Source organism: Melopsittacus undulatus, chromosome 7 (assembly GCF_012275295.1).
Source record: "Melopsittacus undulatus isolate bMelUnd1 chromosome 7, bMelUnd1.mat.Z, whole genome shotgun sequence".
NCBI classification, from domain to species: domain Eukaryota; kingdom Metazoa; phylum Chordata; class Aves; order Psittaciformes; family Psittaculidae; genus Melopsittacus; species Melopsittacus undulatus.
In genome coordinates this window covers 42,365,633-42,391,878 of record NC_047533.1, presented here as the reverse complement: position 1 = coordinate 42,391,878, position 26,246 = coordinate 42,365,633, and the positions used below count along the sequence as shown (strand labels likewise).

The window sequence follows — 26,246 nt, the reverse complement described above, 5'->3', positions numbered from 1 at the left end:
ATCTTGGTGATAAATAAATAAGTGGACCTAGTAGGGGAAAAACAAGGCTTTCCCTTCTCCTTGGTCTCATTGGCTAAAGTGTACTACCAGAACACGAGGAAGTAAATCAGCTGATGTCCCCAGGCAATAAAGACATTTGATAAACAGACTCCTAAAACTTTCTCCTCAGTTATCAATACTCCAAGGCCGGCTTTCCCATGCACAGGTATTCCTATATAGTAACCCAGCCTAAACTTTTAAAGCTTTATTTCGAATGTCGGTATAACAAAATGATTTGCCCACCAAAACATTCTTCAAAATCAGTGAGGGAGGCACAGTAGAAATCTCCTTCCATTTCAATACTGAGTTAAAGAAATCAGTTTATATAAGGAACCTTTACTTGCAGATCCAATGAAATAATCCCCCCTTACAAGTTCTTATTACCTCAGAACTCTTCCTTTGAGCCTATGTCTACAAATATCTGTACGAATATCTAATCTATACAAATATCTGATCACCTAGACAAGATATTTCTTCACAACTACAGGAGCTATTCCTATAAAGACTTCTGACCTAATTTTGCAACCTTCCTCTCACGAAACCAAAACCAACACAGCTCATTTATGATACAATGCCAGAAGCAACAAAAACAAACACAAATATATTTGCCTCATTTACACTGAATCTACATTTAAATATGGTTAACTGATTTGAAAAAACAAAAAAGGTGGTGGTTTTGGCTTTCTTTTGAATATAGATTAATATATGGATATGTTTGTGTGTGTGTATTGTATTATCATTGTAATAAAAAATTAACATGCCTTCCAAATCCTTCCAGATTTTCTGATACATACCCTTTTTACACTTACACAAGCAAGTAGTCTTTTGTGTACGTTATACAGAAATATGCACTGCAGGTTCTAAAGCTAGTCTTAATTGTCCTACTAATTACCCATCCTTCCCTTCCTATCTTTTAATACTAAGATCATAGAAGATGACAGAGTATGCATGATCCAGAGACGCTAGTGGTAATGCTTACTGGCATCTTCAGGGCATTGCTCTCTTGTAAATGAATTTCAACACTGCAACCAGTAACGGTACTTGTTGGAAACGCAAGGAATGGCCTTATGTTGTGATGAGAAATGCAAGAGAGAGCAAGAAAATCTACTCTAGAAGATGATACTGTCACTTAACATTCACAATCTCTATTATAAATTGATTTCTGTCAAGTTTCACAATAGTCACAGAGAAATTTGAATGCCTTTACCATTAGCACTCTAGTAAGCTACTATCTTTAATTGGTCGTTATTGGAATTTAAGTTTTCCTAAGTGCTTTCTAGCTATTCAAAGCAACACAGGACCTGACTTGAAAAGACAATCCTCTGAAAAATCAAGGTGGTGACAATCCTGTTTTCAGTTTTATCCAAGATAAAACATAAGATAAACCACAAGAGATACCTTCCCAGTAAGTGGTGAGAATACCATACATTTAAAACTTTGCTGTTAGAATCTTCTTGTGCATCAGTTTAATTGTTAACAGTTGAATTGTATGAAACTATGAACATGCAATTTTTACTCTGCAAGGTCAATAGAGCAGGAGGATTACAGGTGAGCTCCACCATAATCAAGAAACTGATTGTTTATACCAGCTGAGCAACCAGTAAAACAAGAATACAAAAAATAAAACTAGTTCAGATTTGTAAACACACTAGAAAATGCCAAAGGTTGCTAAGTAATTAGAGAAGTAAAATTTCTGAATCTTTAACTGAAAATATACCTTTAAGAAACACGCAGAAATACCACTTGCAGCATGAATTTATAGCAAAGCCTGATTCACTTACAGTATTATCAGTCTTCCAATGAAAATAACAAAAAACCCTTTCTATTCCTGAAATACATTATGTTATTTTGTGAATTGCAACTTGAAATTAAGAATCGGCTACTGAGAGCAACAAAATGAGACCTCATGACACTTGAATTATGATATTTTTCTGCAATATGCTTTATGAAATTATCTCATATATTTGAAAGTAATGCCAGTCATTGTCAGTTAAATATACTTTTCATGTTTTCTATGATTTTAACACCTGATACTGATTTTATTTATATTTATCTTTCAGTTGGTCACAAACTACAAACTTCCATTCCTTCTCCCAACACTTATTTAAACCCTTTTATATAACATTTATATAAACCCTTCTTGAGTATAAGAAGAAAATACCTTGTCTCGTTAAGCAACAACAGGTGCCTGAATTTTAATTCCATTGTTTAAAGTTATAATTTTGTCAAATAAGAATGATTCAAACAAGATCAATCCCAACTGCATACAGTCTGATTGGCTGGAAGCTTTATCATGTCAGAAAATAAACAAAAATTAAAGATCTACATTTTAAATCTGAGCTTCCTGCGGTACTTCTTTGAGTATCTGTCTGATTTTTTTTTCAACAGCTTATTTCCTTCTCTCTCTCCAAATCACAAAGACATGCACATTTAAAGGATCGTTTTCCACTGTATTTTTTTCTTTAAATCCTTCTAAATACCTGGAATGTTGCAAGGGGGAACATAATGTAATGGCAGAGTATGAACAAAAAAAAACCTCTCCAACACAGAGCACACAAAGGGAACAATAGATGATCATTTCATCATAATTCAGAAAATACAAAAAAAGCCATATGTATTAGTACCTTGCTCTCGCCACAATATGTTTGCAACTGCAGCATGTAAGAGAACAGAAAACACAAATGAACAAGAAAAAAAACATGAATGATATCTCAATTCTGAAATAATTATGACACATTACTGGAATAAACATCACTACCGCCTACTACAGCCCCACCGCCCAAGTTAGCTCCATTAGCCTTTATCAATACTATGTTTTATAATCCGTTAAAAATGTGGTGTTTTCAAACACATAAATTATGCACACTAATTACAGTGATATAATTTTCATAGTATCCTTTAAGCACTGGACTTTGAAGAGATTTATTTCAGGACATAGTTATGACAGAAACATGCAAAATTAAATGCATCAAAGATAATCCAGCCATGCTATCAAAGTTGTCATGCTGTATAATGGTTGACATTATCTTTGGAAGACCAAGATAGGAACTATAAGATGGCATGGTATCCACTAAGTGTTTAAGTTGGTTATTTCCATGGAAAAATAAGTTGCATTTAGCCATCTTGTTTACAACTGGATCTTTGAGATCAATGAAAACTAATTAATCTTACTCTTTCTGCCTGGAGAGAATAAAAAAGAAAGCAAATATAATTTTGCAAATTTAAAATATTTAGAGCTCAACATAAATTGTTTAAAACACCATCACTGAAAAATAAAGTCTTTGTAAAGTAATGATCTTAAGAAAGTGAGAAAAAAATTAAAGGAAAGGAGAACATGTCTACCTCACACATAGACAATGAAGTTGTGATGCTCATTGAAAAAATGTGTTGCAAAAGCTTTAGGAAAAAGTCTGAATAAAGTAATGGAAGACACATTATTAAAAACTATGTTGGTACACAAAAGTCCCTCAGCTACTGCCTGCTCCAGATAAGAAAAAAGAACAAGTATCACTGCAGGAACATCTGGACAATCATTTTTCCCAAGCATCTTTTACCAGGCATTGCTGAAGACAGGACCAAAATGGGCTTTTTCCCTGAAGTAGTGCAGCATTTCTCTCATTCTCGAGTTCTGAAAGAATATATAGAGCCCAAAATATATAGAAGGGTCCTTGGAAAAAGCATCAATCTACCTTCTGACAAGTTCATGATCCGGATAACTCAGGGTAACAGAGCTACAGGGCTTTTGTTTTTGTTTTTGTTTTTTTTTTTCCTTCCTCTCCTCTACTAGTTTTTGTCCTCTGATTTTATCTTTTTTCCCCACAAATTTTCTCCACAGAGCTACCTCATTATATGACTTCAGACCCAATATTTAAACTGTGTCATTCGGTTATCCCAATTTAAAATTACAGTCATGCCTAGTTTTTACCCTCAGTGCTTTGAAGTGTACAAATGAGAGATCACCACGTAAATAAAAGTAATACTGTTGCAGTGAAGTGACAGTGAATGCCAGAATAAAAATTCCTTGTTTCCTGACACATCAGTGCAACTTTCGAACATGCTCAGTCTGTGCTTTATTATCTTAAAACGGCTTAATTCTCTGCACTATTATGTGTGCATTATTTTCAAATATTATCTTTTTCTTTAATATTTGAACCATTAGGATCCAGTAAACTGCCAAATGCCAAGATAAATGGAATGCGCTATCTTGTCACTTATTCAGACTGCGTAGTAAGCCCTTACATCAGGAAGGAGAATTTCTGCTGGACTACCACTCAGGTCAAAATGGTACCAACATATTTTATTTCTCAAGCCTGTACACTTGCTTTTCTGATTCCAGGTTATTGCTTTCAGAAGAGACTAGTTTTGAAGGAAGTCTTCATTACTTTGGCTGAGTACGTGTGTGTCCTCCAGACATCTGGCTGCTCTTAATGTAACTGCTTGGTGACTAAACTGCTAACAACAACATGACTCTTAGATTTACATCCAGTGCTGACAGCACAAAATGGATTTGATTTACTGTTATATTTCAGTGGCAGAAAAGAACAGAGTATTTAACATATCTCTTCTAAATAACATTTGGCTGCTTATTTTTAAACTATTTGATTTTTCTCCTGAACTAGACCTTTGACTGTAAATTGTAATAATGAGATAGAATATTAATTTGATGTTTTATTGACAGCTATTATTTTTTAAATAAAGACCTAATCAGTAGATCATCAGTATTGCAATTACAGAAAAAATGAACTAAAAGGTTTCAGAGATCTTGAATTATTTTAGTTAGACAAAAAGAAAGAGGTGTTGATTTGTGTAAGAAGAATGCTTAAGAGAGAACTATATGACTTTAGAGCTATGGAAATTTTCACTGCAGGATGAAAACAACTGAAGTCTCATACAGAGATAGCATCACCAAAAGGAGAATTTGGGATAATATAGTACTGTCCTTCCCATCAATTAAAGCACCTGCCTTGTGAGCACTATGCAGCCAAGCCATTCTATACAAAAGCTGATAACTTTGAAGACGGAATGCTAAGGTGTTTTTGTTTGTTGCTCTTTGCTGAAGTGTTAAATCAGTCATTTGTACTTTGACAGAAAGGACAAAGAAATAGCCCTGGGGTATGCCACAGGTGACTGGCTCCTGGGTGGCATTGGTGGCACCAATCACAACCTTTGGGGCTGTCAGTTCAGCCAATTTTCAATTCAACCCACTGTCTGTGCATCTACCCTGTAACTTCATCCGTTTGTCTAGGTTATCTTAGGAGACAGTGTCTAAAGCATTTCTAAGGACAAGATAAACAACATCCATTCCTCATCTCACCCTCCCTTGCCAGTCACCTGGTTGCAGAAGTATGACCAGACTTTATTTCCCTGTCATTAATCTACACTGACTGCTCCTAAAAATCTTCTTGTCCTTCATGTTTTGGGGAATGGTTTCCAGACTCCATCTCCTTCCCAGAAATCAAGATGAAGCTGATGGACCTATTATGTCTCGGAATTTCCATGCTCTTCTTGAAGAGCTGCATCAGCTTTCTTCCAGCCCTACTTCCTTTGCCCCACTCAGCAGAAGGCCCATATTCTCCCTAGCCTTCTTGCTGCTGATGTCTCTATGGAAGCCTATCTTTTGCTGTTCATATCCTTCACGAGAGTCAGCTGCAAAGTTCAGAAGCTGAAACTTCCAACACTATCCCTGCATGCCCAGACACTGGCTCTATATGCAGACGACAGTTCTGTGTTTGTGTCATCTTATATAGTCTTTTTCTGTAATAAAGCAAATTAATTTCCCCAGGGCAACTTGGAAGATTGTCTTTAAAATTAGTTTTCTCTTCACATTGTGAGGAAAGGACTATGTAATATACGGCACTTGAGGTCCCGTAAATTTAGACATAAAGTTCTGATTTTGATCAGTAGATTTTTTTCTAGGGTTGACATAGGAAGGAAAATAAGTAATTATAATTATTCAACTGTGTGGAACTACACAGCAAATTAGATGATTTAAGATGCTAAATACAGAACACATTAATGCAAAATTGTATGTATGGCTCTAAGTTATGCTAAAAAAAAAAAAGGTTGTGTGACAAAAAAAAGGGCTTTAAAAGGCTCACACTTATTAATTTTAAAGTTAACATAGCTCATCTGAAGCCACATGCATGTGGGGTGGCCAGCATCTGAAGGGACATAAGATTTACTTGCTGTATATATTCCTCTTTTTACTCTGTCTTATTAAAACAGCTGTTTTATTACACTAATTGTTGTTGGTCCTTTTATACTGACATCTAAAATGAACCCTGTGCCATGTCTCTCCCCCCACCCACCCAGAGGGGAGAATCCACATTTTCCTGAAAGAAGATTTCTTTCTTTTTTTTTTTAAGGGCACTTATAGCTCCATAAAATCACTCTTCATGGTACTTACATAGCTATTCTATTCTATGCTTCTGTGCTCAGACCCAGTCTTTGATTGTCAATAGTTAACATCACATCTGAAAGCCTACTCTTCATCTTTGTTATTCATTTTCTATGTTGGCTAAACAGTAATAGGTTGTGCATCTTTCAGTAAACTCTGTCCTTAGCACTTCATGAAATTCTGTAGCAGACTGTAACAGCAGTGTTACTGCCTTTGGATGGAAACAACTGCAAAACTCCACGGTATTTCTGCTTACTAAATGAATGCAAGGGTACTACAATGTTATTTTCTAAATAGAGTCTATATCCTACTCCTCTTGTCACATTGATAATATATGTCATCATGTTCACTTTTCTGTCTCAATAAAAATGTCAAAGTCTTCAGCTATGTCAGCTACACTGATATTCTTCCCTACTTTTCTGTTTGCCAAACATTAGTTTCAAACATAACAGCTGGAAATAATGTGTCTGTGTATATATATATATATATATTTATATTTGTAAGATTGACATTCACTGAGTTTGGAAATTAAATGTACACTCCTGCTTCCTTTTGGTAATATAATTAGATATTCACATTATCAGTGATCAGCACACAATACTCTATATATACAGAGAAAAACAAGATCAGGGAAACAAGACTCAGAAAAAGAAATCTGTGCTTGAAGCACAATAGGAACTTCTAGGAACAGTTTTATCTCTTCTATGACACGCTTCAGCGGCTATTATCCAAGAAAATGCTGAAAGAGCTTTTAAGATCTATTAACTCCTTTTTTATTTTTAAATTGAAAACTCATTCTTTTGGACCTATTTCATGCATGTGTGCTTAAATACCCTGATTTTTTCCTTTCTAAAGGAAAGCTAAATAAGGTGCTTTCATAAAATGTCATTTTGGTGCACTGGTACTCAAACAAAGCTGTATCAATTAAAACTTCAGCATCTGAAAGATTTCCTAACTTTCTGCAGCAGGAGAACAATGAAGTTTAAAATGCCTTTAAGAAGAGGGAAAAACAGTAGAAAGACATCTTCTCCGCATTATATATTATTCCAATAAATAGAGGATGAAAAATCCACTGATATCTTCTGAATGCAAATAATGATTGTTCCTGAATATAGAACCAGTGTTGTTAATTCCAGGTTTTGTCTCATTAAAATACAAGCTTTGCATTTAAAATTTCTGTAAATATTTTATCTGAATTTCTATCAGCCTATAGCAGCTGACAACCAACAGTTTCATATCAGCTCATTGTGCTAGACTTTGCACCCTCTGACAAGAAACTGCTGCCCCTTTCCAAGCCTTTAATCCATAATGGCAAGAGATGGATCTAATAGAAAATAGGATAATGAGGAAGATGCAATAGGGTCATATGGCAAAGGTGTGGAATTCAACATTATTTTTCAGAATTGTCCCAACATAACCTGCTGCACTTTTAATTCCATAAAATAGTAATATCAAGATGTTTGAAGGAATGATGTCTGCTTACTTCACTGATGGCCACCACCACTGTCAACTGTTCTGGTTAATCATATACACATCATAAAGAGAATGTATCTGTTATCTTACTCTTTTTTTTTCTCATATCTCTAATGTATAACACATGCCCTTATCTATACCATTATTACTATCGGGTTGCTAACCATGCAAGTTTTTTATGATTATTTTTAAAATAGTAGTGCTAAAAGTAAAGATGGGGTTAAGGTGATTTGCTTTTTGTCAATTTCCGCTGTTAAGCAGAATGAATACATTTATGCACATATTTGGTGTTAATTTTATTCTTATTTTAGAATAAATTCGGATTTGTTGGGTCAATATACAAATGTATGTAAAGTTTAACTTACTTATAAAGTAAACTTTTTTTTTTCAAAGTTCTCTATTTTTTTCAACTATTTTAAAAGTAATTATGTCAACATAAATTCTGTCAAAATTACATTCTACTCTTGTGTGACATGCAATTTAATTTCATTTTAGGTTAGGTTAATACAATAAACCAATGTCTGGGTTTATGAATATTAAACTATTATTTATCAGTTAAAGGCACTGCTGATGCTTTATATTTGGTCAAATATGCCCATGTTAGCTTACTCAATTTTATATAAATCTTCATAATGAATTATGCTGAAGTCCCTAACTCAATCCATTCTGCAATGGATAGGAATAAAAAATGGTTCATGAGCTGAATTTCTACCCTATACTTGGAAGTTTGAAATAAAGTCTTTGCCTACAATACTGTCAACAAGTATAAAATTGTTTAGCTCGACCATAAAATAAAATGCCAGCATAAATTATCTCTGAGGAAATTAGGTAAATAGGTACCATTCAGTATAAGCTGTGACAGGAAGATTCTATTAAGGTTGCATAAAGCCTTTCAGAGAGAATTTTGGCCATAAATCACAGTCAAAAGGCTTTTAGTCTCATTCCAAGTTCTAGGCAGTAGAGATGCCTGGTTGCTTATGATGGCCGTAAACCTGTCAAGTCAGTAGCGTTCAGATCACATTATCTCTGGTTAGGTGATAGGACTATGACATTTTGTAAAAAAGGCATAGTTAGAAATAGATTTACTTAATGGCATGGAACAGGTATATTGTTTTTTAAATTTAGCCCTGGGACACAGTGCATGAGGCAGATAATTTTTATCCTCTTTTTTGTGACTAGGTGAAAGAATCCTTACATATTGCTTCACAATATATGATGATGTCAGATTGAGTGAACTAAGTAAGGCTGTGATTGATGACTAAGAGTTAAAGCTACTAAATATTAAAATGACATCAAGTATTGTCAAACTGGTCTTGAAAATTCCTTAATGGCATAACTTGATAACTTTTTGTCATGACAGTTGTCTCCCCAAGGTGCACATGTATGTCTCAGGAAAATTTAGATAAATACTTAAGAAGTCATATTAATTGATGGCAAACTAAACTGCATGAAAAATGCAGTTTTGGAATTCATTAAGAGAAATGATTGTAAAAAACAGCAAATAAAATAAACAGCTACAAAGCCACAAAACTGTTTAGCTTTAAAGTGAAGAGCACAAGTTTCCATGATCTATGGCTCTAGCTTGATAGAATTATGCTAAATTAAAATTAAGAAACCAAAGCAGAACCAATATGCCTGTCAAAGTCATTGAGAAAGAAAAAAATGGTTTAAAACAATTTTACTTCAAAATACTTCACTAGTAGTGAAGATAAAAATTTTAAGTATCTGAAAATCACCCCTTAAAATTATTCCCTTGTCTTTGACGATCAACCTTTTGTTATTTTGTTTTCTGTACTGTCAGACTTTCTTTTTTAGATCTGTAGATTATACTCCATTACATTATTTCAATTAAATATTCCCATGCTGCTATAATTTTTCCTTCTTATCTTTTTCTTTTCGAGCTCACAAATGGGTTTATTTATACTCCTTAGCTATGTATTATATTCCATATTCAGCTAACCTTACTTTAACTAAAAACTGAAATTTGGACGAATTCTATTGGTCCTGAATGTAACCTAAATAAATAAATAAATGCCCTAGTGGAAGCTACTATTTATTCCTCCTCTATTTGTGATTACTATTGTACTTTGTATCAACAAAAAAGGCAGTAACATCTTGCCCACTCCATTTTCCCATAAAAATATATTGTCGAGATTCACTGTTAAGTTATCTTTGTTCTATATGTAAATCCTCAGCTTTCACACAGTGTTTCAACTAAAGCAAGCTGATGATTTTGGTTTGCCTTATGGCTGCTAGAAACTGAGTTGATGAATATCTGTGTTCATGGCTATCAAAGGTAGCCATCAACATAAATTTGCAGTGGAGCTGTCAATTTGTGCACTCACACATTAAATGCTGCTAAATCCAGTAGTATGGAGGGGAAAGCTATCAGTTAATAAAAGATTTGAGAGTTCCTTAAATGCATCTGTGTGTGCTGCAAGGTAGAAAATGAAAGGCCACCTTTATCAGTTACTGCAGAGATGTTGGAGTGCTAGAATAAATATCCCCTTTACAAAAAAGAAGAGAGAAATAGCAGTCCTTAAGAAAAGAAGTAGCCTCAGTTACAATTAACATCCCATCTTTGTGCTAACAGAACTGCCAGCAGCTTCGTAATCCTTTACAATCAATGCTGAAGCAAAGACCCCAGAAATCATCACAGATGGTTGCCAAAGGTAGAAGGAAAACATTGTGATACCAGAGCTATTCAAGGTTTAAATTGTACTGATACAAACCTGACTCTTTTTTCAGTGTTATTTTGACAATATTACTCTGTAAATATTTTTGTCCTGTATTTGCACAGAAGCAGGAAAACAGAGCCTGATTAAATACTTCCTACCTTACAAAGGAACAAAAAAGCATGTAAATGATGTGTATTCAAGACAAAAAATTAAAACAACCATGTCCAAATGAAGTATTAAAAATATCTGGTAAAAGATTTTTTAGATGTTTGGTCTGGTGCTATTATCTTTGAATAAATTTCAGAATAAATCACAAAATTCGAGGTGTACCACTACATATGCCCCTAGTGTATCTCTCACTTCCTGAAACTCAAGTAACTAGTTAGACTGCGATATGTCTCAGACAAAAGAAAACACACAGAATTAACTCAGTAAGAAATCAAAGGATGAGAATGTAATTTTAGGGCAGCTAATGTGTTCTAATTGAAACCAGGTCTTCTCAAACAAACCTGATTATATTCCTTGATGCAATTAGAAGTTTGAGAATGTAAAAAATCATACAGATGTAACCCAGAATTTTGATAAACCTCTGTTAACACAGAGTATTCTGATTAAAGTAACACAATAGTAGTGAAGTACATGTTAACTGAATTAAAAATTACCAAACTGAGTATTCAAAAAAAGTAGCTTTCATTGATAAATCATCAGTAAAAGGTGAAGAAGACAGCACTGGAATGTGCCCAGAGCAATGGGTAATGAGTTTTGTCTTACCTATTTTCATCAATGATCTGTAAACAAACATAAAATAATTTCCTAAGAAGTCTGAAAATTACCTGTTATGATAAATAACAAGAGTTTCAAAAAGTTGTTTGAATTACTTTTTCAAGTACATCTCTAAAATGAATTACATCTGATATAGGCATATGCAAATTTAGACATCCAGGGAAATATAATGCAGACTATGTCTACCCTGAGGTGCTGAGACAGCTGGAAGGAGCAGGATTTGGAAAGTGAGGCCTGATAGGATATAGGGCATGTGGTAGATAAATATATAAATATAAAATTCCACTTCTGATACTAGTGGAAAAAAGTTACAAGGGTTCAGTGGATGTGGAAGCAGAGAACGTTATAAAGCATGTATTCCTCTCTCCAGAACATGAAAGAAATACATAATACACTTGCTCCTGCAAAGAGCACTTTCCATTTTTAAGAAAACCATACCAAAACAAATTACAATTCTCAAAGCAAAAAGACCATCTGAGTCCAACAGTAACTGTCTTATTGTGAGAAACTTCTATTTAGTTTGTATGAGAAAAAGTAATCAGTATTTAACAGTGATATATTCGTAGGGCAAAAATTCTTAAGAGATCAATTTATTGGGGGAATAATTAGAATCAAAGGAGGAAACTGAAGGAAAAACTGACTTCAAAATGGAAACTAAGCATTATTCTATTCAGTACTGAAACTGATTAATTAGTAAAGCAAAATACCAAGAGAAAGGTGGGATTCTTTGAGTCTTTGTGTCTCTAACTCAGGTAGATGCATTTCTTGGGTTATACACTTCAGGCAAACAAAACTTTAGATCAATATTCAGGCAGAACAGGACACAGTTTAATGTCTTGTGAAATGGAGGAGACAGATTAGAGGTGGATGAAATGGTTCCATCATGCTTAAATCTACGAATCCATGAAATATCTGTTCTGAAAAATAAAACTACATTGGAATGAAACTAAAACCAGATTATAAACTGCTATTTGTGTTACAAATGCGATTACGCCAAAGACTCCTTCTAACACAGATGAGTTCTCTCAGGTATTATTAGAGGATCATGACAGTAGGGGAGACTGCTGTCTTCAACGAGATTTAGACTAGGTCGTTAATCCCCAGAATGTTTTTGCCAGTCACCATAGGGGTTATCCAGCTATCACCCAGAACAGCTATCTCATTCTCAATGGCTTTAACTGCAAACTAGAGGGAAAATTGAATTCACAGCACAAAAAGAATTTCCAGTCTCTAGAGAATTAAAATAGCATGGTTCTTGCATTCAGAAATATTTTAGATGCTACTGTTGTACGAATAGGCTGTACAGATCTATTCACTGTACGCTGCATGATCCTGTTGATTATCAAAGTCATGGCACCATAAAGTAAGTGTTCTAAAAAGGTATGTAAGAAGCCAATAAAGAAGGCTCCTTAGATAATTACAAAGACAATTAGAACTTATGCTCAGTTGAGGAATGATGCTAATTAATACAGAAAAATTAACATTGAGTGGGAAAAGCTTAAAAAAATGTTTTACATTTGTAAGAAATGTCATAATAATCATAAATTGTTTCCAGTTACAGTAGAGCATTTTCATGAAACGCTTTCAGATTAAGGCCAAATTTTCTCAGATTAAAATACAGTTTTTTCAACAGAGATTACAAGAATCTAAACATTCTTAGGCAAGGGCCCTCCTGGCATGAAGGGAGAACAAAGACAGCATTATGAAATTAATGAAAGAACTGTGCTTGGTCAGTCTGAAGAAGAGAAGGCTTTCAAAGCACGTAATAGCAACCTTTCAACACATACTCAGAGGTTCTCAAGGAGAGAGAGTTAGGCAATTCACAATTGGCTCTGCAGCAATTGGTAAATTTGGAAAAAAAGACAGGTTTTCACACACACAAGCTGACTTCAGGTCTGATATAGAGGCAGCAGACACAAATGCCTGAAGAAGAACTACTAGGATTTTAATGAACAAAACTGCATTTAGACACTGAGATTAGGGAAACCAACTGCTTTTTTCTAGAGACAGACAAAACAATATATGAACAACTAGATAAATAAATGCTATCAAAATTACCTCGCAATATAGGCTGTTTCTATGTACAAGCCTTCTTTTGACTAATTTGTTTCATGTTTACAGATTTTGCTTTAATATACACTTATACTTTAATATGCTGTCTTAGAAGGCAAGTTAAAATGTTCCGCTTACTAGAACAATAAAAAAATCAGCCTTCTCAGATATCTCTCTTACTTGTTTTAATTGTTATTAGAAGTAACGTTATTCTCCACATGTATTAAAAAGGAGCAGCAGTGTAAGATATACACTGCCGCTGTGTGATCACAGAAATTTAATGACAAGACATTAAAGTGCCCAGACAGTCATTGATGCAACTCCACATCTTATAGAGGATTATTAGGTAGTTTTTAAGAGATCATTTTGGCCCTGTATGCCTATTGCTTTTTCCTCACACTCTTTCTCCTTTAGTTTTTAAGTGTTTTCACCAACCTGTCCTCTTACACCTGCTGTTGCTTGTGTCCTCCCTTTCTTCCCCACATTACCAGCCTCTTCCACTGTCCCTCTCCCCAGGTCTCTTACAGTTCTTCAATTTACTCTTATTCCTCCTTCCTTAACTTGTTTGGATGCTGCTTGGAGGATCACTGAAGGAGCCAAGAGCACGAGAAGTAAGTGAGTTATCCTCACTTTCACATCCAGAAAAGCAAAAAAAGAAAACAACCCCCAAAAAAGCAGTTACATTGAGAATCTACTCTTTTCTGGTATTTCTGAAGCATGGGTTTGAATGGCATCTTCGGAACTCCACCAAACTCCCCAGAAATGTCCACCCACTATATAAATCACTGATTACTTGGAGATTTTTACTCTGTCAAACACCAGAGAAATCTCTGCTTTTATTGCAGTATGTTCTGGTGATAATCTGAATGCATGAGCCACCCATATCAGGTCGGATTGTAATGTAAAAAGCTATCTGTTAAATGACTGTAGCATTTTCAATATGAGTAAACTCTGGTGTTCTTCCCTACGCCTGTTTCAGGAGTAGCCATAGCATATTAGTGAAACATTAAAAATCAGAGGCAACAAAAAAAGCTGCTTGAGACAGCAAAACCAGAAAGCTTTAATCTAAATGGTTGATAGCAGAGGAATTAAACAGCATGCTAATAGACAGCATCAGACATTTATAAGCAGTAGTTATAGCAGAGGTTTATATAGGTAATAAAAATTAAATATTTCCATTACAACTTCACAAGTCTAACAAAAAATGCATGTGTGTTTGGACACAGATGTAAAAGTATATGGAATTTCAGCTACACAATGAGTTAACTGTTAAAAACAATACTGAAGCTAACAGATTTTAAAGAAAATAATTTAATTCCTCTCACCTGAGGCAATGCCAAAATGAAAGCATATTTTCAGGAGTTTTATTTTTAGTGCACACTGGAAAAGGCTGAGATGCTAAGAAGAGGCCAGACTATTCTTGAGACTGTCATCTACTATTAATAATTCTACCTATATGTGACAGAACACTGGTTCGGTGTTCAGTGATGGCACCTACTGAACAGATGTGGATGACAGTCTTTCACAGTATTTTCTATTCACTTCTATCTCAAATTACCATCTTGATGACAAATCATTACCATTAACATATATTGACTTCTCTTGGGAATCGGAACTGAAATTTCTGAATCTGGAAACTTTAAAATAAACAAAGCTCTGGCACCCATAAGTTGCACCTGCATGACATTTATTTTTGCTACCAACATCACATTTCCCACAGTTCACTATAGGTCTGCAATTCACTGTATTTCTCTTCTGTTTATAATACAGACATGCATTAGACATCTCTGTAACCAATGCTGTGAATTTTGAAAACTTAGCAATCTGATAACATTTTTATGCACACGGGTAAAGGAAAGCTTCTCTTATTATTTAACAACCTATTTATCCGTAATACAACTAGTTTTAATTTAGACAGAGGTGACAGAAATATTTTTCTCCTAGGAGCTGTTTACACTAGCCATTCCCAAAGGAATGAGCTAGGAATGCCATTTTTGCTACATATATTTATTTTTTCTCTCAAAGCACTGTAGTGAATTCTGCACATAACAAATACAGGATATGTTGAATGAGATTCCACAGATAATTACCAAAATTTAGCTTATTATGCAAAGTATGATTAAAACCAAAAAGCTTTTATATGCACATAAATAGTGGGTCAGGTAAGTACAAAAGTAAACATTTCCATTGACTATTAAACTTTGTATGAAATACATACATTGGTAAAATTTGAACCATGTTCTGTATTCATTATGTGGCTTATAAAATTACTGTCATGCTCAATGCAGTGCAATTGTAATTTATATGACTATGCTCTGCTGAAAAAGTTCTCACTACCCTCACAATAGCAAATCAACTCTATGTTTTGAAATGCTTTTGTTTTGCTATGATTTTTACCTTATGTGGCATTTTAAAAGTAGACAAGCTCAGATTAACTGAGGAGCTAGTGAGAATCTGTTCTACTTTTGTTCAATGCACTATCTTAAGATTTCCAGAAGAGAGTACTCCAGTAAGAAGAAAAAAAAATATTAAAAAAGTAATCATTGCTGCTTTATTCCCTTAAAGGAGCATAAAAGCAAAATGATTTATAAAAATGTCATCTATGACAGATATAGTTTATATCAGATCATATGAAATCACATTTACATCACCAGAGACTATCTTTAGAATATAACTTGTGACCTAATCAGCAGGCTCTAAACTCAAGTAGTAGTATCATTGTGTTTAAAACATGTGGGTGGGGAATTAAAAGCCCACAATCTTATTCAGGTGGTTTTACCTGTGTCATTTTATTCCCCAAGAATCCCTAATTCGCTGCATGAACCAGTGTTTTGGGAGAAATGCAAAACCAAGAAGAGAATAGTGAATAATAAAGCCCTTCTACTCTTAATTTCAGATTTCTAATACCAGCAACTCCTCCCTAATAGAAAAGGACTTTGTTTTAAACATAAATATTTTTTAGAAGTATCATCTACCAAAAACTGTACCTTGTGAAAGTAGTTTATTCATGTAGCTATGCTAATGATATTGACAGTAACTTCTTTTTTTTTATTAGTACATACCTTAGTCTTCTTGCATATACAGAAATACGCTTCTGACTCAAATCAGGCAAGCCAGAGTATCAGAGTAAACATCTCAGGTAAATATCTGTTCCACTTATATTTGAATGAAATAATTATGCAGATATGAACTATGTATATTTACACATCCATTGTTTTTTAGGAAACCAAGTTCATACACCAAGGAACACAATGGTAAAATGCCTCCCTTCAACATACAACATAGAACTTTTATAGGAAGGAAGGAGTCTGTGTCTTCTGAATGAATTGTCTTAGAAATAACCAGGTTTATATTCTTTCTCCCTGTACTTACATCTTTCATGACAGCAATGGACACCCATACAAACTACTGCTAGTAGATTTTACAAATCTTGTAAATTTAGATGATCTAAAGTTATTGCAACATATTACAGTTCCTGAAAACTGTACTATGCATAGATGTGGATATTCCTGCACACTCACTGCACACCAGGTTTTCAGAGGATACAATGATTATGTAACTAAACGACTTGGGAAGTTGACAGTTGGATATAAATGTTTTGGTTTTAAGGCCAAACAAATTCCAGTTTTGTAATTTGGCAACATTCACAACATTTTTCACAGACTGCAAAAGGCAAATGGAGGTGACCGAGCTACCCCATATTACCAGATTTCTAGAAATTCAGCATGATCAAACAACTTATTTATCCTCAGCTGCCTTCTCAGAAATGTCTGAGCAGTCATTTTCATGACACTTAAAAAAGAAAACATGTTAAGACTTTTGAAATGACAGCCGTAATTAGTGTTACTGACAGCAGCTAAGTAAAGACATTACCATTTGGATTCTACACTTTTTTCTGCATGGAAGATTTCCTCTGAAACATTTAAGGCTTAATAAACCTAGATATAACAGAACTCAGTTTCTCTTCCCAGGAAGTGTCAGGCAGAATTGCAGTGCTACTAATTCTGCCTCTAGTATCTTCTATCGAGTAGTTGGCACAGTTGAATAAGCTTCTAGATATATAGGAATGCCTTTAGTTAATGCAATTAGATTCACTAGTAAAATATCATTTTACTAGATAGATTTGTAATGAATATGTAGTACTCATTAAAGTAACAGATTCAAAAGGAAAAAAATAAAAAAAGCCCAACAAAAGAGGCAAAAAACAGATGGGTGAAGCATAAACTCTGGAATGGATCTTTTTTCAAGCGGAGGAAAGAAAGGGGAAAAACGTATCAAGGAAGACAAATAATAGATAAACAAGGTTATAATAAGCCCCACATCCATTCAAATGAGAATAAAGAAAGTTATTTTTTGATAGTGGTAGAGATTTTTTTGGCATACTGAACTCCCAGCTTAGCAAGTGAATGTGGTCACCATTGCTCCACATTTTAGGAGAGCCAGTTATATAGACATAAGATAGTATGGGCAGGCTGGCACTGATCTTGACCTGCTTATCACTCCAGCAGGTGAGATCAAGTCCTGTCATGACTCTCATGTTCTGAGGGCCAAGTTGGACTCTTGGTATATCCCAAGAAGATACAGGAAGACTGGAAAAGGTCTTTCTCCACCCCCGCCCAATTCCCAGAAACCACACCAAGCCTACAGCTTTGCCTTACTTAGGCATGCAGTTATTTTTCCCTTCATATTCCATTTACATGCAACAAATCCATCATGAGGAAACTATCCAAATTTTAACAACATGAAAAATATGTCAATTCACAGAATGAATCAGAGATTTCATTTTGCTTCTAAATAAACTTCAGATTGTTCTTCAAACACTCTGCCTTTGGTGACTCTTGGATATCATTATTTAAAATATATTTTTTTAATCAGCTCTCTATATATGGTAATTTCATTTAGTGTTTCATAGTTTTTAATACTGATTTAAAGTTTGAATGAGGGCTGCATGTATTTTTATATTTCTCATATTACTTACGGGTCTTCCGAGCAGAATCTTCCACAAAAAGAGAAGAAATGTCTTCATCCACCCCTGCTTCATTCTTTGCAATACAAGTATATGCTCCTGTATCTTCATAGCGCACATTGCTAATGTGAACCTCACTACCATTTGCTGAAAGGAGAGGAAAAATTCAACATGCAGACATGCTAATGTGCTTTCAAATTGTACATTCAGAAGGCTTTCCCTGCTCATGCTAATTAAACCATTTTCATTCCTGAGTTCATAACTTGGAGGTATGCCAAACTAATCCAAAGGTGTTCAACTGGTTAGTGAATTACATGCACTATTATTCATCTCACAGATATCCAGAATGCCTCAGCTGATTTTGCACTTCAGAGCCAAATATTGGCCTGAGGTTTTATACATGTTTAAATGACTATGGTTGTCTTTAAAATCAGGTGAATTTTAGGTTTTTATTACGTTGCATTTGGTCATTTGACACTGTCACTGGCTTTACAAAATAACCCAGGTTTCCATGGAATATAATGGGCTAAGTTTTCAACATTTTAAATAACATTTTAAATAAAATTATTTGGTTTTAGTAACCAGAGGCACATGAGTTTATTTTTTGTGTGACTCTAGTGTAACAACAATAAAAAACAGCTGCATTTGAATTTTCCATCTACATCAGTGTAGAAGCTTATGGAAACCACAAGTATGTCAGCTTGAATAGGAATATGAACAGTCAGGGTTTCACACGCAGATGTCTTTTAAATTATGCAATGTGAGTAATAAAATGATCAATGATTAATTGCATTTGAAGTACAGTATCCTTGTTCAACTGTAGGATCTATTTTACAAAACTAGCTTTGTAGGCATTCTAAAATATGGACCAGAAGGGGCACCTGGTTATGGTGCAATACTCCTTTCAGACCATCTTTTTCTTGAAGCTAGTGTATAGATACTTTAACCTGGGGAAAAAAAATCAGGGAAAATGGTATTTTCAAAATTTTATTTCAAATAAGTACCTTCAAGAAAATTGAATCATTGAATCAAATGTATTTTGCCTAGAGAAAAAAAATTTTTATTGATTTATCATAAATATATGATACAGAGGCAAAGGAAAAAAAGAATACACTCTAATCCCTACAGGGGAAATTAACAAAATGCTGCTATGAAGGAGTCAATCCCTTTCTAATCATAGTAGAAAGTGTTTCTACAAGCCAATTGCTCACATATACCCAGGAGAGAGGGACATGAAAGAACAAAGGTCTGTGACATCTATAGGGAAGGTAAGACTGTTCAGAGAAGCATTCACCACCTGTCTGTCCTACTGTTTCTCACACTGCAGGCTGATTGCTGTCCTATCCTAAGGCTCATCCTGCTTTTGCAGATGAATGAGAGAAGGTTTTGAAAGGAACACTGGCAGCATGAGATTCTTTTCCCTATGGCTGATCAAAAATCACTAGAAGGACTGCTCAAAGGTTTTGCACTAGGCAGGTTCACCAAATTGGCTGAGTCCTGAAGATTCGCAGAAGATACTTTTTGCTTTGTGTGGGGTTGTGACTTCTGGTTTTGGCAGTGAGGGTTTTTTGGCGTGTGCATAGTGACTTTGCACTCTGCTGGAGGTCTGCTGAGACCCTTCACACATCAATTTCTCTCCCTGTCTTTTCTGCCATAAGGTCCCCAAGTCTCACTGAGATTTTTATCAGTTAAAAGAACTCTGTTTTTATCTGAGCTATAGTAAAAGTAAAGTTCTGTCCATGTTCGGATCTAAATTTAAATCAGGACTCATGAGAAATAAAGAGATGTTCTGGTTTCAGCTGGGATAGAGTTAATTTTCTTCCTAGTAGCTGGTACAGAGCTGTGCCTTGGCTTTCATGCAAGAATAATGCAGTGTTCTAGTTGTTGCTGAGTAGCACTTACCCTGATCAAGGACTTTTCAGTCTCTCATTCTCTGCCAGTGAGCAGGGGCACAAGCAGCCAGGAGGAAGCAGAGACAGGACACCTGACCCAAATTAGCCAAAGGGGTGTTCCATACCACAGAATGCCATGCTCAGTATATAAACCAGGGGGATCAATCACCGCTCAGGTCAGGCTGGGTGTCTGTCAGTGGGTGGTGAGCAGTTGCACTGTGCATTACTGTTCTTCGTGGCTTTGTTTTTCTCTCTTTTTATTGTTTCTCTTTCATTGTTATTATTAGTAATATTAATATTATACCTTATTTTAATTATCAAACTGTTCTTCTCTTGGCCCACAGGTTTCACCTTTTTTACAATTCTCTCCATCTCATTGGGGAGGGGAGTGAGCAAGTGAATGCTTGGTACTTAGTTGCCAGCTGGGCTTAAACCATGACAATAGATTAATATCATCACATTAGAACAAATCTTTACAGACAAAAGCACTGTTTCTCAATTTAAATACTAGTGTTGCATACTCATTGAATGGCATTAATATAGTTGTAGTGACACATTCTAATGAACTGTTGAGCTGCTTTCTCCACTCAGAAACTGCGGATTTTTTAATAGAGAACATATGGGAATTTACCGGCGATCCTGCCAGCAAGTACAACCATTATTTCTAACACAAAGAAAACAAAGATGTGTCTTGGGCAGAAACTGGAAAACATCTTCTGAAATGTTTTATCTTAGATTTCAACCCTTCATTAAAACTACATAAGAAGAGTTAGTACAGAAAGGATGCATTGATAAAGCATTCACAACCTGTAGAAAAAAATAAATATGCCCCTTTACCTTGAAGAGTTAGCTGTTTGGATAACTTTGGAGTGATATCAATCCCATTCTTTAGCCAACCAAGTTGTGGGTTGGGAATACCTTCAGCATGGCACCGAAGGCTAGCAGTCACACCTGGCTCTCTTGCCTGGCTCTCTGGGTAGACTCGGATGACTGGTGGAACTGAAGAAAGGAAACAATTATATTTTAGTGAAGAACACTATTATTGTCATTTTAAGAAAAATAATTATAAGCAATTCTAAAGACTCCTGCAGCTATATATATAGCAATGCACAGATGTGGTATTAGCCACATACTCAGTGACATTCAAGGTTGAACTCCATCACAGTAAATTTATGAAGCAGAAAGAACGCTTTGTGAGTAAAACCTATTTTCACTGCCTGTGGTATCAATTTAAAAAGCCCGAACTCTAATTCAATATTTTGGGGTTGAGTAATATGATATTTATTTTTCCTTAAATTTCTTTATAAAATATGAATAATGCACAACCAGTAAGTCATGATGTGATGTACAGAGATTGCAACTGTCCTGTTTCACAAACCTTTTTTTAACATTTCATCTCCACCTTTCCCTCTCTTCAAAAAGTCTACCAACAATCCATTTTACCTGTATAAAACATGTAATTATAGAATCACATAATGGCTGAAGTTCAAAAGGACTGCCAAAGATCACCTTGTCCAGTCCCTCTGTTGAACGCAGTTGCCCAGGACCATATTTAGGTTCAGGAGTATCTCCAAGAAGGCAGACTCTAACATCTCTCTGGGCAACAGATGTCAGCACTTGGTCACTGCCACAGTAAAAATAACTGTGCCTGATAACACTCCCTAATGGCTTCTTTTATAGATGAAGTTGGAAAGCAGGGGCTGGTCAGGTCTCATCCACTAGTGCGCATAAGTTGTAGCCTCCTATGGCATGAGCCCTGAGGTTCCCCTGGCTCAGGAAACCCACCCATGCGCTAAGCTTGAGCATCCCACTGCTAATCATGCCAGACAGGAGCTGCTTGCCATTAATGAAGATGTTAAGCAGGACATTTAGAAGACAATTCTGAGTTTCATTATTAAAAATATGTAAGAATTCTTGACATCACTTTTCCAAGGTTTGGAAACTTGCTGCAGTATATGCTTACCAGCTAAAAATCTGCTACACAGCACACATCAGTATTGGCAGAGAGGGCATATGATATCACAGTGGTCATAGAATCATAGAATAGTTAGGGTTGGAAAGGACCTTAAGATCATCTAGTTCCAACCCCCCTGCCATATCACTACTATTGACTAAGCAAGATGATTTAAAAATCTTGCTATGTAGATTTTTTAGATGAATAATTACTGATCTTCATTATGTATAGAGAGAATTTGCTTGAGGTTATTTCTAACAATAAAAAAAATAACTGTAATGAAGGTTAAAGAAGCATAATTCCTATTCTCCAAAGTTTTGTTTAATGCAGCTTTAAAAATGTGCAATACTTAGCTGTTGCCACAAAATACAGCTGGGTAGAGGATGAAGTATCAGTTGATAATGAAAGAAGATAACAAGATCAAAAATGAACTGTGTCTATCTTGGCGCAAGATTAAATATTTTCAAATGCTATCTGATTGTTTACAAGAAATGTCTCAGCATGCCACCCTATTAACACACTGAAATGCCTTATATTTCTACACTGCAAGAAATACACAAATGTACTGTATCTCAGAGTGGATGCGGAAACCAGTAGGTTTCAGGGCTATTTTAAACCCAGTCAGAAATTAAGGTATTTCAAATAATATACAGGAAAAATTACACATAACCTCAACATGCAAACTGCAAAACCACAATAAAAGAACATGGAAGAAGATTAAAAATATGGAAATTATGGCTGCTAGTTGCTTAGACTACGAGCTGAGAGCAAAAGTATAGAAAAATCAGGCATTTAAGGATTCTATTGAGTTTCTGGAAAGGGCTTTGCTTTTATGGACATGGATCTGTACTTTTCACCTCAAGCCTGACATTCCTATTCCTGTTCCCCCTCCAATCCTTTTTCTCCTCTCCCATAGGATCTGTGTGTTCCATACTGAGACCTTGCTCCCACTGAGACTCCTCAGACTAAGCCACTATTCGACTGCATACACAGACAGCCTGATCCTCTTTTGGCACCTCAGCTCCCCATCTGACTTTGACTCACTTCCTAGGATCCAATTTTCATGTCTGCCCTGTTCATCAGTTCTTGACAGAAGGTGCTTTAGGTGGCCTGCACCATGCTGCAGATTTTCCACTTCATCAAAGCCAAACAGTTTATTTCTCCACCTTGATTTGAAAATACCAAGGATCACCATTTCCTTAGAGATAGAACTGCCACAATTTAGCACTCTGGAGCATCTCAGCAACACAAATAACTTTTAGGACCAAGTGCAAGGCATTGCAACTCTGTATATAATATTAATATATAAAGTGGTTCATTGAATATATTAATACCATCAAAAGAAAAAATCAAACTGACAGACTCAGATTAGTATAGTCATAGTCTCATAATCATGTGGTTGAAAGTTTCAATTATTATAAACGCTAATAATTAGCATCATTTAGTGAAATAGTTCATCCTGCACCATTAAAATTTTGTATTTTGGGGTGTTTTATTAACAGGTTTTATTAATTATTTATATGAAAAAGGGTTAAATACCAACTTATAAAATTGCTTACAATATTTAGTTTACCACATTATTTTTATAAGATTAGTCTAAATTTTTTCACCATAAGCCATGTCTTTAGCAGCCCTCATTACCTGCATTGTTCCAAAGCAAGCTCATTATTCTTTACTACTGTACAAATAAATTCAGAAATAAAAAAAAAAATCCTAAATTTTAATCTTAAAACAAAAAATAAATTTATAGATGCATATATGAAATATTTGCAAACTAGTCGATGTAAAATATATAAATATTTATTTCTAAAAATATATAGATTTACACAGAGGTAAATCAAGAAAGAACTTAAAATCCAGTTCTGTTGTTTTCATTGAGCCTTCACATCAGATCTTAGTGACCAATAAAGCCTCTTTATCTCATTAACCTTTTATCTGGCTCTCCTGTTAATACAGTTATCATTACATTAATTAGTCATTATCACAGCTACAAGTACTGACCATCATACCTGTGCTTAGGAATATGACTGCTTACAAGTGAAGCTCTAAACTATGGAAATGTTGTTCACTTATTTCGACGTTTTTAACTCCATTTATCCAAAATACCACAGCAAATGATCCTATTGCACTGAGGGACTCTCCCTTTTCCTTGCCTCCCAGGAAATCAACATCCAAAATTGTATTGGAAGGTACCTCTCTCTAGTGTCAACTTGAGAAAAAACAACTATCTGAACAGAGCAAACATGGCCTAGTCAATTTGTTTGGACAACTTTAAATTAATATGAAGGATACAGAGGAGTGGAACAACTTGTTAAAGTAATCAGAAAAAAAAACCACATATAGGAAAAACAGCCAGGAGGAGAGGGTATTACTGTTCAAGAGAAGGGAAAGACCTATCTTGAGGTCACCAGTAACAACTGCAGTGAAGTTTTGTCCAAGTACAGAGTTCAGGAAAGTGGTCCTTAGAATTTGAACAGATGTAGGAAAATTTAAAGATCAAGATTTAAAATCCAGATGCCTTCAGTTAATCTACTAAAATCGTGGTAAGATTTCAAAACAATAGAAGTGTAGGGTAGTGCTTTTTTTAAACCTTACATTAAATGCAAAATACTTATTCTGCACATAGCACACTAGAAGTCTTCACAAGTCAACAGTTCACAGTGCAAAGCAAATCCTCTGACCTATTTTTACTCCTTTAATAATTATTATTCATAGGAAGCAATAAAATGAATATTACTGCATTGTATTGTTTTTCATTACTTAGAGCAAGAAGAAAAAAGTCCTCTTTTTCTGTTAAGCTGTAACACACTGTAAAAAAAGTAAACCAGCAACAACAGATCTGCTTAACAAAATCCAAATCCAAGTCTCCTATGAGTTTGATAATTAGAACATCTTTCCTTACCATTCACTTGGAGAATATGCGTTTGATAGAGCTTATCATAACCATCAGCATAGCAGGTATAATTTCCCATATGAGTTGTAGTAACCTTAGTAATGTACAAGGACCCATCATCTCCAAAATCCTACCGGGAAAGATTAAAAATAAGGTTATCATAATTATGCCTGCATCTCTACAGTAATTATGCTCATCATCATGGCAACCAAGCTGTGATGTAAATACCAAACATCGTAAATATTAAACCAAAACAGCTGACAATAGTCTGAAACCCAAATATTATATTTGTGAATGGTAGAGTTGTTGGATCTTGCCACACATATTGTGCCTGTAAAAGAAAATAAAACTATTATTTTATCAATTAGTTAAACACTGTAGAAGTAATATGTTTGTTTATTTAGATCTGATAGTTATTTGCAGAAGAAGAGCTAGTTAGGATTGGATATGATCAGATTGAAAAACTAAATCTCTGCACAATTTAACAAGGCAAATGACATCCTGTAGAAGTCTGTTATCCTTTGAAATGAGCAGACACATAGAAAAAAAAGATCCTCTTTTTTCTCCAATTGAAGTAATAATTTTTAACTCCATCCTTTTATGCATATTTAATTGGCATACAGGCTACACTGGGTTACAGTAGAAAATATGACCTTCATGTGGACTCTCCATTCAATTTTCAGTTCAATTTTAATTAATAAAAAATAATTTAAAATTTACAACCAGTTGTAAACTATATCAATTATTGTAAAAATGTATGGAACATTTAATAGTGAATTTTATTCTTCCTTGTTGTTTTTCAAGTCTGCAAGGACCATGCTAAAATAACAGTCATGGTCTAGTTCCTTCCAGTATGACTCAGATTTTATAGTGCTTGTACAAGTCCAAAATTGTTTTTTCTACATTATATTTCATGATTTACTTTTTCAAGGACATTTTTTGACAGGTTGTTTTCAGTCTCATATAACAATCTTTTTATTATTATATATGCATTGTATTTACATAAACAACAAATTATTCGAGCACTGAATATAGAGTAGAAAAGTGACAAATGTCATTTAGCCCAGTAGATAGTTTCTACTGTAGAATATTTAATTCTGAAATTAAAGTGTATAACCT

General features: G+C 34.8%; 1 protein-coding gene across 1 annotated transcript in view; it reads right to left on the bottom strand.

The window, feature by feature from the left end:
* Positions 1-26,246, bottom strand: part of FSTL5 (follistatin like 5) — a 304,494-nt gene that overhangs the window by 49,947 nt on the left and 228,301 nt on the right. The window contains exons 8-10 of the mRNA XM_031048784.2: positions 25,137-25,257; positions 21,118-21,279; positions 18,401-18,535 (exon numbers count right to left, since the gene is read on the bottom strand). Coding sequence (XP_030904644.1) covers positions 18,401-18,535; positions 21,118-21,279; positions 25,137-25,257 — 418 coding nt within the window. The remainder of the gene's footprint in view (positions 1-18,400; positions 18,536-21,117; positions 21,280-25,136; positions 25,258-26,246) is intronic.